The sequence below is a fragment of the Lepisosteus oculatus genome, chromosome 4, assembly GCF_040954835.1.
Source record: "Lepisosteus oculatus isolate fLepOcu1 chromosome 4, fLepOcu1.hap2, whole genome shotgun sequence".
Classification (NCBI taxonomy): domain Eukaryota; kingdom Metazoa; phylum Chordata; class Actinopteri; order Semionotiformes; family Lepisosteidae; genus Lepisosteus; species Lepisosteus oculatus.
The window spans coordinates 43,293,373-43,309,962 of NC_090699.1; the positions used below are offsets into that span (position 1 = coordinate 43,293,373).

The 16,590-nt window shown below is 36.4% G+C and overlaps 1 protein-coding gene across 1 annotated transcript in view; it reads left to right on the forward strand.

Annotated features, from left to right (window-relative positions):
* Positions 1 to 16,590, forward strand: part of LOC102690192 (pro-neuregulin-3, membrane-bound isoform) — a 424,542-nt gene that overhangs the window by 367,003 nt on the left and 40,949 nt on the right. The window contains exon 4 of the mRNA XM_015347880.2: positions 7,367 to 7,393. Within this exon, the coding sequence (XP_015203366.1) occupies positions 7,367 to 7,393 (27 nt within the window). The remainder of the gene's footprint in view (positions 1 to 7,366; positions 7,394 to 16,590) is intronic.

A 16,590-nucleotide genomic window follows, 5' to 3' on the forward strand; every position in this document is an offset into this window, starting at 1 on the left:
AAGGTAGTGTTGAGGCAATCAAAATCACTCAAAAGTACCATTTTATCTTTTCTCAATATTAGGGAATGTTCTCATTGCAAATCATTCTTACTGTAGGTCAAATGTGAAATAATAATTTCCATATTTGCAAGAGTAGTAACTCACCAAAGGACTCAGTTTGTACTCTTTCTGCTTTTGACCCATCTTTTACTGAGTGCATAAATGACTTTAACATGTTGTGATATTTCAAATGTTTGATATCAATGTCATGCATTTCTTATCTTTTGAAATGAGTTATGAGTTAAGTTGCAGACACTTTCTGTTCATTTCATATTACAAATAAAGTTTGTAATGCACACTGGTCTTTTAAAGAAGATATGAAGATAATACATGAATTACATGTATAATTATCATGGTTTGTCCATTAAAGAAAATGTTTTGAAAACTACAGTAAAATCATCAACAGAGGACAAGTTGCATTTGACAGGAGAAAACTGGACTGAGTGTAATTTTTTTTTAAGCTCCATCAAGGAGAAAGCATATTCTACACAAAACAAGAAACACAACTGATGTGTTTTTATTCAAAAGTCAACCACAATAACCTATCACCTGCTACACTGCCATGCACACTGTCATCAGTTAGTTGGCAATACAAATAATTCAACAACAGAAAATAAAAGACAGTTGATGGGCAAGACAGTTCCATCGCAGGGTACACAGAGACAAAAACATACTGTACACATACAGTACTCAACACCAGGGCCAATTTTCCCACAAACTAATCAATCAACCAGTATGTCTTGGGACTGGGGGAGGAAACAAGAGCAAACCCATGCAAACAATGGGAGGACATACAAATTCCACACACCTGGAACTCCAGGTCTCAAATTGAACTCAGGGCCCTGACACTCCCAGGTAGCAATGCTATCCACTGCACGACTGTGCCATTGAGGGTACAATTTAACATTTGTTACTAAAAAGAAAACATAAGCTAGTGAGATTCAAACCCAGAATGTCTGGCAAAAACTTGAATTTTATTTATTACACCATAAATCCCTTACAGTTTTAGATGAATCCCAAAGACGGACAGATCCTGTAGTGGGTGAAGTAAACCAGTCAGGCTCTGCAACAGAAATACTCAGTCTAGCCCAGCAGAAAGAAAGAGGCTGTGTCTGGTACTAGAGGCAGGTTGGCACGGAGATAAACCTGAGTGTTTTAGGCTGTGCCCACAGAGATGGGCTGTACATCTGTGCTATCTCTATCTGGCAGTGCTGTGTGTGTTTGTTCCATGCTATAGAAAGTATCAGTACTGGCAAGGTGTTCTAAAATCATTCACAGCCACTTGCTTGATAACAGCAGCCTCACAATTGAGCAGGCAAACAGGAGGCAGATGGCAAGAAATGAAGTCAAATGAACTTTCAGTCCAGATGAACAACTAACCGGTCAGTTCATATTCATATTCACAAACACGGGGGTTCAGGGTAATGTAACAACATCCCAGATTTGCTGCTACTCAGTTAGAATAACTTGTTCCTTTAACATATGCAAAGTCTTGTTCTCCCCTAAAGCACACAATTTTATATACCATTTCTTCTATTTTAATATTTTCATTTAACATTTATCTTCTGTGTCACCTTTGTCGAATATTGTATTATGAGATATTTGGGACAGAAAAGGCTTCACAAAGTGGTTCTGTGCCTTTTCTCTTTGAGTTTTTTCTTTTCATTAGAATATAAGGCAGGATAGAGCAGTCAATCCTGCATCTGGGGACACTCAGGAATGTCAAAGACAAATATTGCTGTCTCAGCTGACATACTGTATAAAGTCCAGGTTTATTCTTCTAGCTTTTCAACTGCTTACTTTCTAAATATTTGAATACCATCATGCAGCATATACTGTGCCAAACAGAAAGAAACAAAATAAGGTTTCAATCTTACTCAGATTTTCCATATACTGTAACTCTCCCTGTCTTTCCATCTTTTTTCTTCTCTTACGTTTCTCAGTATCTTATAAATGTAATACCCTTGATATGGTATCTAAGTGTTAAAAGGCATCTAAGTGTTTTAGATGTAACAAGATGTAAGTATACAAGATGTAAGGTTGTAAGGTGTCAAAGTGTTTTTGGTACAAGTGTCTTTTTGTCCCAAATTAATTGTAAAGGTCCAACTACACCTTACGATTACGACTTTACTAATTTTTATTTATTTGTTTTTCAAGCATAAATTGACATTTATGTTGCTTTACTTTATTACTGTGTTTTCCTTTATAACTGAAAGTATATCTCTTAATTTTAAGATTTAATTTTTACGCTTGGTTTGTAAATCACTTTGAGCTGCTATTTCTATGAAAGGTGCTCTATAAATAAAGTTAATTATTATTAGTACAGCAAACAAGTATGCAAAATAAATGTACAACTTTATTTTCGATAACTTAGTTTGTTCTTAATGAATGCAACAGAAGTACACAAATATATGGAGTGTTTGGAGTGACTCACCTGGCTGGGGATGTGGCAGCCTAGTCATTCACATAGACTTCCCAAACCCCCCTCAATGTTGTGAGGAGTAAGCTAGGGAGGAGCTGCAAGGGTATACTGTAGATGCCAAAGTGGGGGATGCAAGAGTGAGACACAAAGAGAAGACCTGGGTGTGAGACTATACGTAGGTGAGCAGCCGTGTGTGAGATTAAGATCTTACCTTCCTCTCAAATGTCTGTTATAAACTCATTTAATTTAGGATGAGCAAGAATGAAAATTAGGAAGTGCGCTCTGCACGGTACATACAGTAAAGGAGATATTTTGTCAATGCCTTCTAGGTTTTTGATTCTTGAATCCAGTCCTCCCATGATTTCCTTTCTCTATACATAACATGCAATGTAATGCAATGTAAACAGTATAGTATAACCTTAGAAAAGTTCCCAATCTAATTGACAGAGCCTAAAGGTCTTTTGCTAAGGTCAATCACCCTGTTATAACTCATATCTTCAGTATGTAGTAGATTAATCAATTTTATCAGACTGCAAAATGTGATACTTAATGTTTTTTAAAGTAGTTCTCTCACACTATGTTTCTGTAGACTAACATACAGTAACAATGCTTCAGAATTGCACAGCTGCAGGTACCAAGAGTTCATATTTTAATATTCTCCTGGCATTTTTGTTTTTATTTTAATCCTGTTCTCATGTCACCACCCCATGTGAAAACAGCTCAGAAAGATAGGCTGCGGGCAAATATTTCACAGGAGACATTTTAAAGATAGGTCGCCTGTTCTTGTCGGGAAAGTTTACTGAACCGCGTAGGTTGTGTGCTGAAAAGATATCTCGAACGCAAGATAGGGAACTGTACATGTTTTTTTCTTTTAAATTCAAGAGAAAAAAAAATCTTAGATTCCAAATAAGGATGTATTACAACTACATACTTAATGATTACTCTTTATTTAAAGGTTTTATTACTCATCAACCTCGGAAGATGTTTACAGTATTTTCTTTTCTGTTGCACCCCAATTCAATCAAAATCTCCTGCAACATGTCAATAAGGCATCCCTTCTGAAAAAAGTCTTAGATAATCTGAAGATAACAACAAGTTGTTATATCCAAATTAATATGTACAGATCCAGAGGTTTAATTTAATCTGTGTAAAAACATCAAAGCAGTATTGTACACTGGTTTGTTTGTTTTGTATGTCATTAGAGCTAATGTGTCTAAATTTCCAGATCTCCTCAATGTATGAAAAATAACTGAAGCATTAATTTTTCTTTTATTTTTGAACAGTGTAAAAGTGTTTAAAAACATGGGTTATAGATACTCTGGCTCCATAACAACACTGAGGGCTAAAACATTAATAGAACTCCATTAAGATATGCAGTATGTCTGATTTCCTAAAGCTGTCCATTTTTTAATTTATAATTTATATTTATACAGATAATCATTTTCTGCTTGCCTCACATATTAAAGGCACTGTGCTTGAAATATAAATGTCAGCTTTTAAAGGATGTGAACTCCCTCTGTCTTGTGAACTCACATTTTTTAATTAGTCCTACAGTTGAGTTTTGGCAAGAATGTAAAAGAAAAATCAAAGGAACACCAGGAGTAACTCTTATTTATGCACATCGACTTCTGAAATAAGGTGTTAGATCTTTATCTCACAAATGGGAAAAGTAAGAATACAGGATTGCTTGTTAATAGTGCTTGTCATCAGTGTAATGGAATACAGAAATAGCCTGAGTGTGAAGAAAAAAGTGGACTGTCATCCATCTGCATGTTTTTGAGGAAAGCTGATTAAGATGAGCAGAAGAGAGAGGGTGTGGTTCTGTGCAGCATGGTGTCAAGGAGAAGACACAGACAGGCAGGCTTTAATGAGCTACTGTTATGCTATACTGTAGATCCAGTGACAGTAGACCGACATAACCCCATTCCCACAATTCCTTATCCTGTTAGATACACACCATTACGCGATCCCTCTCAGTAGAAATGCTGTTTTGCTTTACATAGTTTTACTCTTTTAATACTTTTAATGCATTGTTTCTTGCATGATCTCCAAGGGTCACTTGACAATGTGAAAGCAGGAGTTCGCTGTAGAGGGGAAAAACGGTGAGCACAGCTCCATTCAGGGTGGTTTCTCACCCAATACTTACGCTGCACTTATTCAAAATTGCTAATGGTAAATTGCCAACAGTTTACCTAAGCTGCATGTGGAATTTTATTTATTTTATGTTTTTGAAAATCAGTCATTCTTTCACGGCATCTATCTTTTTAACAAGCAAAAGAGGTAGGTCACATATTTTTCCACTTGGCCTTTGTTGACTTATCAAAAGCCAATGATAAGCGCTTTAAAAAAATAATTTAGAGTAAATAGTAAATAGTAGTAAATATTAGTGCCCTTTCTGAATCTGTTTTGCAAGTACTTTTGCTTATTACTTTATATGAAGCATTCATATAGCATGAAAGGCATGCCAATTGTTACCTCTCATAACAGTGGAACCTAGAGATTATCCAGAGCAAAAAATTAAGCAAGGAAACTCGTTTCACTCCTAAAAGTCAGTTGTACTAATGAATTCATTTTTTAATCCAGTATAGTAGGGTCTCAACAATCATGAGGGTTCAGTGCAGAGAACCATTCCAAATAGCCAAATTCAGATATAACCAAGTCCACCTATATACTGTACTACAATATTGTATGTACAGTAGTATGTATGGTTAAAAGACAGGTTACTCTTCCTTTAAAAGATAATCAAAGTACTAATGCATTGGCTTTACATTAATTTTAATAACATTGATTAACTAAAAGAAACAACACAAACTTTCTTCCATACTGCTGACACAGTACCTGGAGTGTTCATTACAATTCAAAAACAAGACCATGTTGAGATGCAGATGCTGGGTAGTGGGTACTTGGGCAGATGGCAGGGAGAGCCTCACTCACTAGCTAGATTTATCTCACGATTCCAGTATGTTGGGCAGCTAATTTGAAAGTTGCTGCTAACAACCTTCAGCTCATTTTCATTTTGCTCTGCTCTTCATCCATACAAGACCCTGTTGCCCTGAACAAATAGCAAATAAGCAAATGCACGAATGACAGATTCACACATATCAAGATCCTACAGTATATCTTTTTCATTTTTTGGAAGCAATTGGAAGCAACCATTTAAAAAAAAAAGTAATTAGTTCAAAAAAGTACTTCAGGCTAACCTATGCTATCCTGTCCACTTAGACTACACTGCATGTTCAAAAGTAGCAAAACACTTTTTTAAACACTCTTCCATCTATCCTGCTCTGAAATATGTTCAGTCCCATTAGACTCATTTTCCAGCTCCTGTTTCTCTCTGACCCTTCAGTGTAGAAAGACCTGACAAGCGAACAAAGGTGAAGAGCCAGCCAGCCTTCCATTCTCAGTAAGGGTTTTATCCACAGAGGCTAACTCGGCAGGCAAAGGGTGCAAGGCAGGACTGCTCTCTGGACCACAGCACCCCAGTCCATCACATGGTGCACAACCACCCAAACACACACACAATATACTGTATGGGTGCCAGTTTGAGAACCAAAGATGAAGATGTGCCAAGGAAACCAAACTCTAAGTAACTGAAAAATGAAACCTCTCTTGATATGGACATAGTGTAGTATGCACAGTTTGAGCTTGCATACTGTAAATAGTACAATATTGTACCTTTACCTTGTGTGATATGAAGAACCTTGTATAGACATACTGTACATGTACAGTAGAAAACACATTATCAGTCTGCTGAGCCCATATATCAATCATATTTCAATCAGATTTTATTACATTTTTTCTATAGTTTTTTGCTTTGTAGTCTCTTCTCTGATTTTCTTATAGTTCTGAAAGTAGTGCCACAGTATTTTAGTGTCTCCTCTATCAGTGCAAATCTGATCTGCTACTTTGTTTTATTCAAGAATATCATTTCCTGTATGAAACATACAGTAAACAGCACACATCTTGCTACCTGTACCTTCATCTAATGGGTCTGTTATCCAACCCTATCATCAAAATCCAATGAAAGAATGTATCCTGTTTAGAATAAATATTGTTTGAATTTTTTCTTGTTTTATATTTGATACATACACCTTGCATTTTTTAACCTTCCCTTATGCCACTAAATTGGAAGCCACATACTGTATAGTTGTGTGATTCCTCATTTTTACTCTTTTCAATCAGTGCGAAGTAGTTTTTAAGAGGGAGATTATCCTAGCAGCTCGAACACACTAGGTCTGGTTCTACTTACACAATATCTCCCTTCAAAACTTTCATTCTCTTGATGTACAAAGTTACCCTTAATAGGGTGTTTTCCAGTTGCTGTTGATAAGTAAAAACAAAGAACCCTTCTCTTATGTGCTCATGTATTTTGGCTATAGCCATACTAAAATTGTAGAATATCCAGATTAAAAGAAAAAATCCACTTACTGGTCTGTGACAATATTTCATAGCGGCAGCTTCATTTTCTGTATATAGCCTTGTCCATGAATTGATATTCTTGATTAATCTAAATGATCTGAAGTGGTTAGATTTCAAGGAAAGATACAGTAGTTTATTAGTCAACCCTTGTTAGAAGACATTTGTTTGGAATAGGAATTTGTTAAAGTGGGTGTTTTGCTTCCAAAATTGGGATAAATTTAAAATCTTCCAGGTTTGCATTTAGAACCATTTCTAATATTCATAATATAATATTGTTATTTTTCCTTTTGCAATCCCTTTGGAGAATTATTTTCTAAATTAATTCATTCCCTATACTCCTCATGTGACAACTAGAATCCTGCTACTCAAGCACTGCTCCCTTTGAGATGTGTCCTCTGTGTGTTAAGAATGTGTGCAAATGTTAGCCGGTAGATTGTTGTCTAACAGTCTTTCTCTCTTTTTTTTCCCATTTCTCTGCCGGAGCAGCAGACCACTTGGGCATCGAATTTATGGGTAAGAGAAGCTTTCCTCCATGTTCTGTGATGAGTCAGAGCTGTTAGGATAGTTCATATGAACACAAGGGAATGAGAATGAATGTACCTTTTCGCTGTTCCCCATGGTTAATGAACTATATATCCAATGTGTGCATGTTGAATGACTTTTATTTGTTCTGGTGTGTTCCATATTCTGTACCATGGCATTAACTACAGATTTGAGATGGCTGATTTAATAGGACCACCTTATAATTTGCAGAGTTACTGTAGATAACAGTAGATAACTTGGCCACAGTACCTTCACTTCACAGTACTCAGCATACTAGTTATGCTGAGAACTATAGGTTGAGTCCACCCAGTTTCTCCAAATGTTTATTAAGACAACATATTCTTAACTGTGCTTACACCTCCTTTACTGTACTTTCAATTTAATGTAATTCAATTGCTTGCATTTGGATCTAATCCAATCTAAAATTTCATTTCTTGAGTTGCTCAAAACATGAACTGGAATATACATGTATTTATGTCTAAAAGCAATACTGTAGGTACATAGGCTAATGACTATTTAAAAATAAGCTTACAGTATGTTACTCCCATTTCTGTAATGTGTGGTATTGGTGAAGTAAGGCTTGTAATAATAATATAAATCCATACAATTTGTGTTTCTCTGTTTTCAGTAACATGGTGTATAAAATGAAAACAAACCACAAAAAAGCACTTGATGGTATAAGGAGAAAAAAGTCAGGAAAGCTTTAGAAAACTAGACTGGAGTCTGGACTATTGTTGTTCAGACATTGGAAGTGTCGCAGAGTTCACATCTCTCTTATTTGTCTGCTTGCAACAAGGCAACTAATACTGTGGTTTGCCTTTAAACTTTATAATGCTAGTCTTCACTGTGCCACCATACATGAGGCATTTATTGACCTTGCTGTTAAACTGCATGTTATCGAGGGCATTCCCCATTTTTAAGCAACTCTACTGTTATTTCCATCAATTATCACAAAGCCTTTACACCTGGTGAGGATCACAACAATCTGGAGCCTGGGGCCATAGGGCACAAGACCTCTTAAAAGATATATTTAGAATTATTTAATTTGAAGTATAGGATACAGGTCATTATTGGCACAAAAAATACAAACTTTTCTGAAGTCCTTTTTCTCACTTGTTTTTTTGGTTTTACAATAGTAATTGACACTTACATTCTGGCTGCAAATGTATTATAACTATTAATAATAATAATTAATAACTGTTGTCATTTTCATATGGAGCCATGGTAGCTCAGACAGCAAGTGTGTCTCGCTTCCTGAGTGGAAGGTCCCAGGTTCAATCCCAGGTAGGGGCAAGCGATATACTGTAGCTAGCTCTAATTCCTTCCAGACAGCTCCCAGGTCCACTCAGCCTGCTTTCCAACTTAGTCCTGGGGTTAATCTTCTGCAGGTAATAGGCTGGCCGGAGTGTGATGCTGACCACATCATCTCCACTTCCAGTGTTGGATGGTTAAGAACAATGGTGGCCCTTGCCCTCCATTTCTTATGGGCCTTTATGAAAAGGGACCTACCTAGTTGTTTTTATATATAGTACAAAGCATTCACGTACTGTATACTTTGATTTTAAATATAATGTTTCAATATACAGCATATGTTACTTGGATACACCATCTACTGGATGGATGTGTTTATTATTTTTGCTCTTTGTTGTCTGATTTCTATATTGAAGGTCATTGACAAGATTTTTAAAACAAAAAAAAAAGTCAGGCAACATTAAAATCCTAGCAACACATAGTGTTGTGATAATTCTAATAGTTCATACAAGGAGCTTACACAATTTAAGGACAATACGTTACTTGCCTAACAAAATTACAAAAAAATAAATATATATGTTCTGTACATACAGTAACAGTAAAAACATGAAAGTGCAATAGCTAGTCTTCTGAAAAGGTTCAGAAGAGGAATTCACAATTACAGCTGCCCAGTTTTCCCAGATTCATTGCATGTGGAAACATGAGCAGCTGTGATCTGCTCTTGAGCCTAATTTCTTTACATTCAGCTAGAAACTCTTTACATACTCCAAAACATCACTTAGCAAATTAGAACAGGAAAGCCAAGACAAAAGTTAATGATACATCCATTTCTTTACTTTTTATGTACTTCCACTGCCTAATCATAAAAAAAACATTGCTACTTGGTGCCTGGAGCTGAAGTGTGTATTTTTAATTTCAGTGGTTATCTTTTGAGATTCAGCATTGATTTTGAAATGATGTTTAGAGCACTTAATAACAGCGCATCCATGCATATTATCAATGTACTCTACGAAGTACAATAATTTAAATTTATATTATTATACTTCAAAAACATAATGTTAAACTGTAAAACAACTCATCCCTTAAACAAACATCAATGGCTTACATTGTACAATAGAGAAATTAGAGAAAAAAAATGGAAGGAGAGTGGTACAACAGAGAGCAAAATAAGAATAGTATGAGAGTTTACCAAACTACGGGTGCAACTAAAAGCATTTTAGTGTAGCCAATGTAAAGACCAAAAAGAATACAGCAGTGGAGGAAATAAATTATGCAAAGAGTTATTTGGGTACAAAAATCCAAAAAGTGGATGAAAACCCCTTATAACAGGAGATTAATGTTAACAAAATGTGAACCTCCGATATATTCTGTAATTATTGGAACTGAATTTTCTTACCATATTTGTGATTAATCAAGACCTTTTTTTACTTAAATAATTGGATCGATTATTACCAATTTTACATTTTTGCAACACAAATATTACGACAAAAAAAACAACAAATAATTTAGTAGTCAATGCTCATCAGTGTGGAGAGGTTTACAAACCCATTACTTAACATTTGGTGCTCTTTCCATCCTCTGTCATACAGATAGTAAGTAAATGGAAAATATTCAAAACCAGAGTGACACTACCCAGGACTGGTCATTCCCCCAAGAACAACCTGGAAAATCATTCTTGAAATTACAAATTGCTCCAGAGTAAACACAGAGGATCTGCAGGCCTCTTTCACTGTCACTAATGTCAGTGTTCATGCTGGAACAATGTGTTAAAGACTGAACAAGAATGGTTTTCATGTGGGGATGGCAGGGAAGAACACATTGCTTTCTAAGAAGCAGACTGCAGCCCATTTCATGTTTGTCAAAGAACACATAAACGATCCATAAGACTATTGGAAGAATGTTCTCTGTGCACACAAGTGAAAAGTTCTTTAAATTGTTGTATGAGAACATGTTGCGTAAATTATTACATGGGAAAACAAACACTGCCTTCCAATAGAATGTGGTTAGGGGCTGCTTTCCTGCCTGAGCACTCTGACATTTTGCCATAATTGACAGAACTATGAATTCAGCATTGTATCAGCCAGTACAGGAAGAGACTGTCAGGCCATCCATTCATCAGCTGAGTCAAAAATGGATCATGCAAGACAATTAAACCATACATACAAACAGATCTACAACAGAATGACAGAAAAATAAATTTTGTCTTTTGGATTTGCCAAGTCAAAGTTCAGACTTAAACTAAAATGTTATGGCAGACTGTTCATGCAAGTAACCCCCTGAAATATAAGGAAGAATGGGCCTAAATTCTTAAAGTCCTGTAAGTGATAAACACTTACAGGAATCTTATGTCTTTGTGTAATTCATGTATTCAAGTTATATTCATCTTTTATTAAAACCTTTTATGACTTTTAAAAATGATGGTGTTTTAAGAAATTGTGGTCTTCAAAACCTTTTTCTCTGCACTGTAATAAACATGATAAATAAATATTATACTTTTTTCCAGTCATAGCATGTCCAATAGAATTAGAAGTAACTCCAGTAGTATTTTGAAATTTTAATATAACTGACTGAAAATCTACAGAGTTACTGTAGGATGGCTAAAAACTAACAAAATGCCAAGATGTAGTGGAAATTGCCAGGCATACCGAAGGAGATTATTATTCGTAAATAATACTGTAATTCCTTACACTTATATAGCATTTTTCTGGGCACTCAAAGTGTTTTACAGGTAATGGGGACTCCCCTACACCATCACCAAACGTGCAGCCCCAGCTGGATGATGCAACAGCAGCCATAGTGCACCGGAACACACCACACATCAGCTATCAGTGGGGAGGAGAACAGGGTGATGAAGCTAAATCAGAGATGAGGGATGTGATTGATTAGTTAGTTAAGATATTTTAACACTAGCTAAGGAATAGAGCTATCCCCACAAAGCGGTACTGTAAAAATAACTGTAAATGTAACAACAATTTATCAAAAAGAGGTCATTGAACCAGAAAACATTACAGATTGTCACAATTCCCACACATATATTCAAATTTTAACCTGTAATATTAATTGGGTAAACTGCTTTGTAAGAGTTAGGTCTAGACCACCAAGGCAATAAAAAGAAGAAATGAGCAAAGGAATTATGACAGAAAATTATCTGAAAATAAAAATAAAAAAAGTGTTTATACTTTTTGCAACAAGAATTGAACACCACCTGGAAGAAGGAAGAGGGTATGACTGAAGGAAAATCAACAGAGTTTCGTGAACTAGAATATTGGGCCTAAATAAGCTTATTTTGTAGACAATTGACAATTTGTAAGATATTTGAATAAGAAATTATTTTTATTTCTGTTTGTGGTCCCAAAGTGAAGTTGTGTATATACTCTATATCAATTTGAATAAATCAGAATAATGTTCAGAAAGTGAGATAAGGAAAACTAGGAAGGCCTCAGTACTGTGAACCAATGCCCTTGAACATGAAGATTCCAAAGCTAATGGAAGACGTTGTATTAGTGAGGGATCAGGCAGCTATTACATCAAAAGCTTCCAGCGGCGTGCTAATAAGTAACTGCAGATGGCAGAAAAAAGACTGGTGGGCATGAAATATAGAGTCAGGAACATTAGTACAACCCAGATATTCAAAGAAGATTTCAAATATCAAACATTCCATTCCAGTTTTCCTCAAAATCCACTCTATCCCAGATGGCCAGTGAAACCAATTCAGCAAATAGAGGATGGTAGAGGGAACAACAATGTTTTTATGTCTTCTACACTGGTCTCCCAGAGACCAAAAACCTGAGCAGTAGACAGCTCCATTTGTGAAACATCAATAAAGGCAATTTGGAGCCTGAGAAGAGAGTGAGGTGGCTGCCAACAACGCAAAATTATTCTTTTGGTGGCAGACCCTTTATTGCAGTGCTATTAAGTCAATATAGGACTTGTCATTCAGCAGTAATAGTAATAGCAAGGAAATCTGTGTTTCAACATTGTGGACAGTGTTGCACCAACCTTTTCTCAAAATTAAAACAATGTGAAAGAATATGCTTGTGGCCCCCCTGGTAACACAGAGTACACCTGAGAGAGTCAGTGATACTGTAATACTGTATACTGTATTAATAATACAGTATTAAAAACCATCTCTGAGGGGTTAGGTGAGACCTATAAAAAAGTTAAAATGAATGAGCTGGTGATCAAGATTTTTAGATGCAGAATTCAAATTACCCCCTAGAGTGTCTTATGAGATACTGCCTTTTACTGTAGGTCTCTTTCGGGAGGTCTCACTGATTATTAGAGATTTTTATAAGGATTTCAATAACAAAGAATAAAGCAAGGACACTATTCCTGAAGTCTTGCCCGTTGCATCCAGCATCTTACTTAAGGGGTGAACTAGAAACTCTGTATCCCAGGGAACCCCATATTTCAGTAAGGAGACATAAATAATTCCAAGATATTTGAAGGCTGTAAAGGGACTCTTTTTGTCCTTATTAACTGACACACCCAACTTTAAAAAATACATTTTAGAATGTTATATAAGACATTTATTCAATAGAATCCAGAATTAGGCTTCAACTAGAGTGTTACATGCCGGGCTGTTCCTGCGAGGTGGGTTTTACCAAGAGCATTCAAGCATTCAAATTTTGAAAGGGGACAACCCCACCCAAGGAAGGACACTAGCAGGGAAAGGAAAGAGGGACAAACCGAGGAGAAATTGCCAAAGGTGTGGCAGGTGGTCGGATGACTAATGTTGAGAAAAGGACAGTTAATAGGATGCAGAGAGTTTTGGGGGGTCAACACCTTGTCAGATGGGACACTGGCAGGAAAGAAGGGAAAGTAGGAGGACCCATCACTGCCACTGCCCAGGGTGCAACTGAAAGATTAGTGAAGTGGGCACCTGGTGCAGTGAGGGCTGCAAAAGTTGAGACAATGGAAAGAGAAGAGATGGATGGGGAAAGGGAAGAGGTGGGAACTAAAGACTTTGTATGGGGTGAAGGCAAAATGAGAAGAATGTGAGATGTAAAAGAAGAGGCAGAAAAAGGAAAGAAGAACAACAGCACCTGGCAGGAACCATAAAAGGGGCAAATGTGAATGAATAAAGAAGAGAAAGAATGGGCTGAATTCTGAGGGAGTGCAGAGATTGTAAAACAACTGCTGACTCAGCTGATGGTTGTACATGTATGCCAGACAGGCCCAGTACCATGGTAGCAACACTTATGTTTGACTTTGAAACCAGCAAAGTCTTTTCCTCAGCTTGAATTACTCCATATTTATGATTTTTTTACAACTGTTGTATTAATATTTACAAACAATTATGCATTTTTGATCATCCAAACACCTTTTTAGACTTGAAGGATGAAAATGCCTGCTGATGGTGTTTGCTAAGATTCCAAACAATTCCAAATAGCTTCTGAAAAATTATTATTTTGGTAGATTTTTTAAGAAAGCAGGTCAGGCAGTCAACTTCATATACTGTACACAGGACCTTTTTTTTCCAAGGATGGATGCCGCCAGATATAAAGTTGGTCAGCAAAGCAGTTTTAAAGAAGTGTTCCAGCTAATGGCTTTGAAGCCCAATTGCAAATCAAATTAGTGTGATAGCATTAAATATTAGAGTAACATATTTAATAGAAATAAATGTAAAAGTGGTTAACATTTTTTATAAGTTTTAAAAAAGTAAGATCATGTTTGTTCACAGACTGCATTTTCAGTCTGCTACTAGATAGATTGTAAAATGTATGATGGAGTACAGTTGACAAGTAGATCAGCTAATCTGAGATAAACCAATTAAGGCTTTTTTAAGTCGACAGCAGAATTCATTCAATGACCAATTACAGACTCTAAATCTTCAGGTATTTTAAAACAGTGTTTAATTAAGCTTACCTTTTGCCTTTAAACAATCTCAAAGTTTTCATTTTTTATTTGATGTGATGGAAATGGTTAGTGTTGAATGTCACATCACTGGCGTATTGCAGCATGAAAGGTGCTGTAGAAAATAATGTTTTTGTTATTCCCCGGTGTTTGAATCTTCTATTTTAAAATGCTTAGGGTTTTAGAAGGCCAAGCTGATAAAACATGGTTCACTGTTATTAGCTGAATTATTAGCTGAATTTCTTTTCCTGGACTGAGGAAACTCATGCCCCCAGGACATGTCACCATTGAACCATCAGTGATAAAATCTATGCAATAAAATCATACACTTTGATCTGATAACACATTTCGGCATCTTTGTTGTTGTCTTTTTCTCTAATGTTCTTTCACCCCCTAGGAGTGTATAGGCAGTAGAAGTTCAGAGCCCAGTGCAGTTTTCAGAGTTGCAGCTTACTTCTCAGAATTAATGTACAGTATAAAGAGTTTAAATGTGCCATCACCTAGGTAGTCTAAGTTTTAAGCATTTTGCAGAAAAAGGCATGGATATACTGGCATCTTTGTTGTTTTCTTTGTAAACAACCAACAGGAGAGGTTTTCAGTAGAGCGTTTTTTTTTTTTAAGTTAATCCTGGCCACTGGAGAGGTCAGATGGATAAAGCATAAAACATGAGAAAAACAGCGAGTCGGAACACCCTCACTCTCAAACATTGCTCCAGGGGGTTCTGCTCACCTCCGAATATTAATGCACTCTGGTCTCCATGGAAACACCGAGCACAGAGCAATAGGAGGGAGATTTATGCTGTTGGCACGGTAACCAGCAGCATGCCTGCACATCAGCCAGTCTCAGTGCCCCTCATTAGCTAGCCCATCTGGGGGTCTTAATGGAGACCAAGCAGAGCAGGATAGGCTGCTGATGGGTACCCTCTGAAGAGGGCATTTTAAGTGATGAACTTTTCTCCAGCTGGGGTGTAGTGGGGTATCAGCAGGTTAGTTCATAGTAATTTGAGAGGCATATTACAGTAACTCAGAACTCTGTAACGGTTGTCATATCCAAACTTGTTTTCACGTACACCTCATTACTAAAACTACTGGGACTAGCCTTCATCTCCAGGTAACATAGGCTGCACCAGAGGTTGTCTGCTGTGCAGAGGATGTTTGGCGTTTATACAGTGGTACTTGGATTAGAGATAGAGTGTTTCAAGGTGGAATAGTAGTTGATTACTACAGTACGTCACGCTTGTGACTGTTCATAAGTTTATATAGACTTTAAGGCTCCCAAAATCGAATGTAATATTATTATTCAGAAGTATCAAATAGCAGTACAGTATGTGCCACCTCAAAAATTATGATATGCGAGTGAAACTGGTTTAGTTTTAACGCATTCAACTTGGTGATCAACATTTGTGTCTGCAGATGTTGCAAGGGAACTGTTTATAAACAGGGGATTTTATAAACAAGGATTATAAGGTAGCACAGACACCCACATAACAATGGTTTCATCAGTCACATCAGTCTAACTTCATCAACTAAAAATGATGAAAATTCTGTTTTTGGTTACTTAAAATTCATTAAATGTAAGGAACCTCATCCTGATTCTGCTGCATGAAGAAATAAATAATAAAAGGCTCAGGCAAATCAATTACTTTGATGCGAAGATAAGATTAAACTGACTATATTAAAGCTAAATTATGATATTACACAATATTTAGGCCGCATTTTGGACAATGGTTCATAACCCGCTTTTTACAGAGCAGGGTAAAAGCACAAGCTACACACTGGGCATTGGAAAGAGGAATATGAAGTTACTGTAGACCCATCTACAGTGCCTAGTATGAATGGCCAACTCTAAAACATTATTGCATTTTAAAGCAGCTTACACGACTGCATCAGCTCCCTGTTTCATACTCCAGGGGATGGAGATTAGATATTGAATGTTCAAGACCCGGAAATATTGCAAAATAATGGCCTATCTGTTTCATTGGTAAAAAAGTATGCCAGACTATTATTATAGGGTCACAAACTGACTTTTTAACCCTGGAGAGCATCCGAACTGAGAGAATA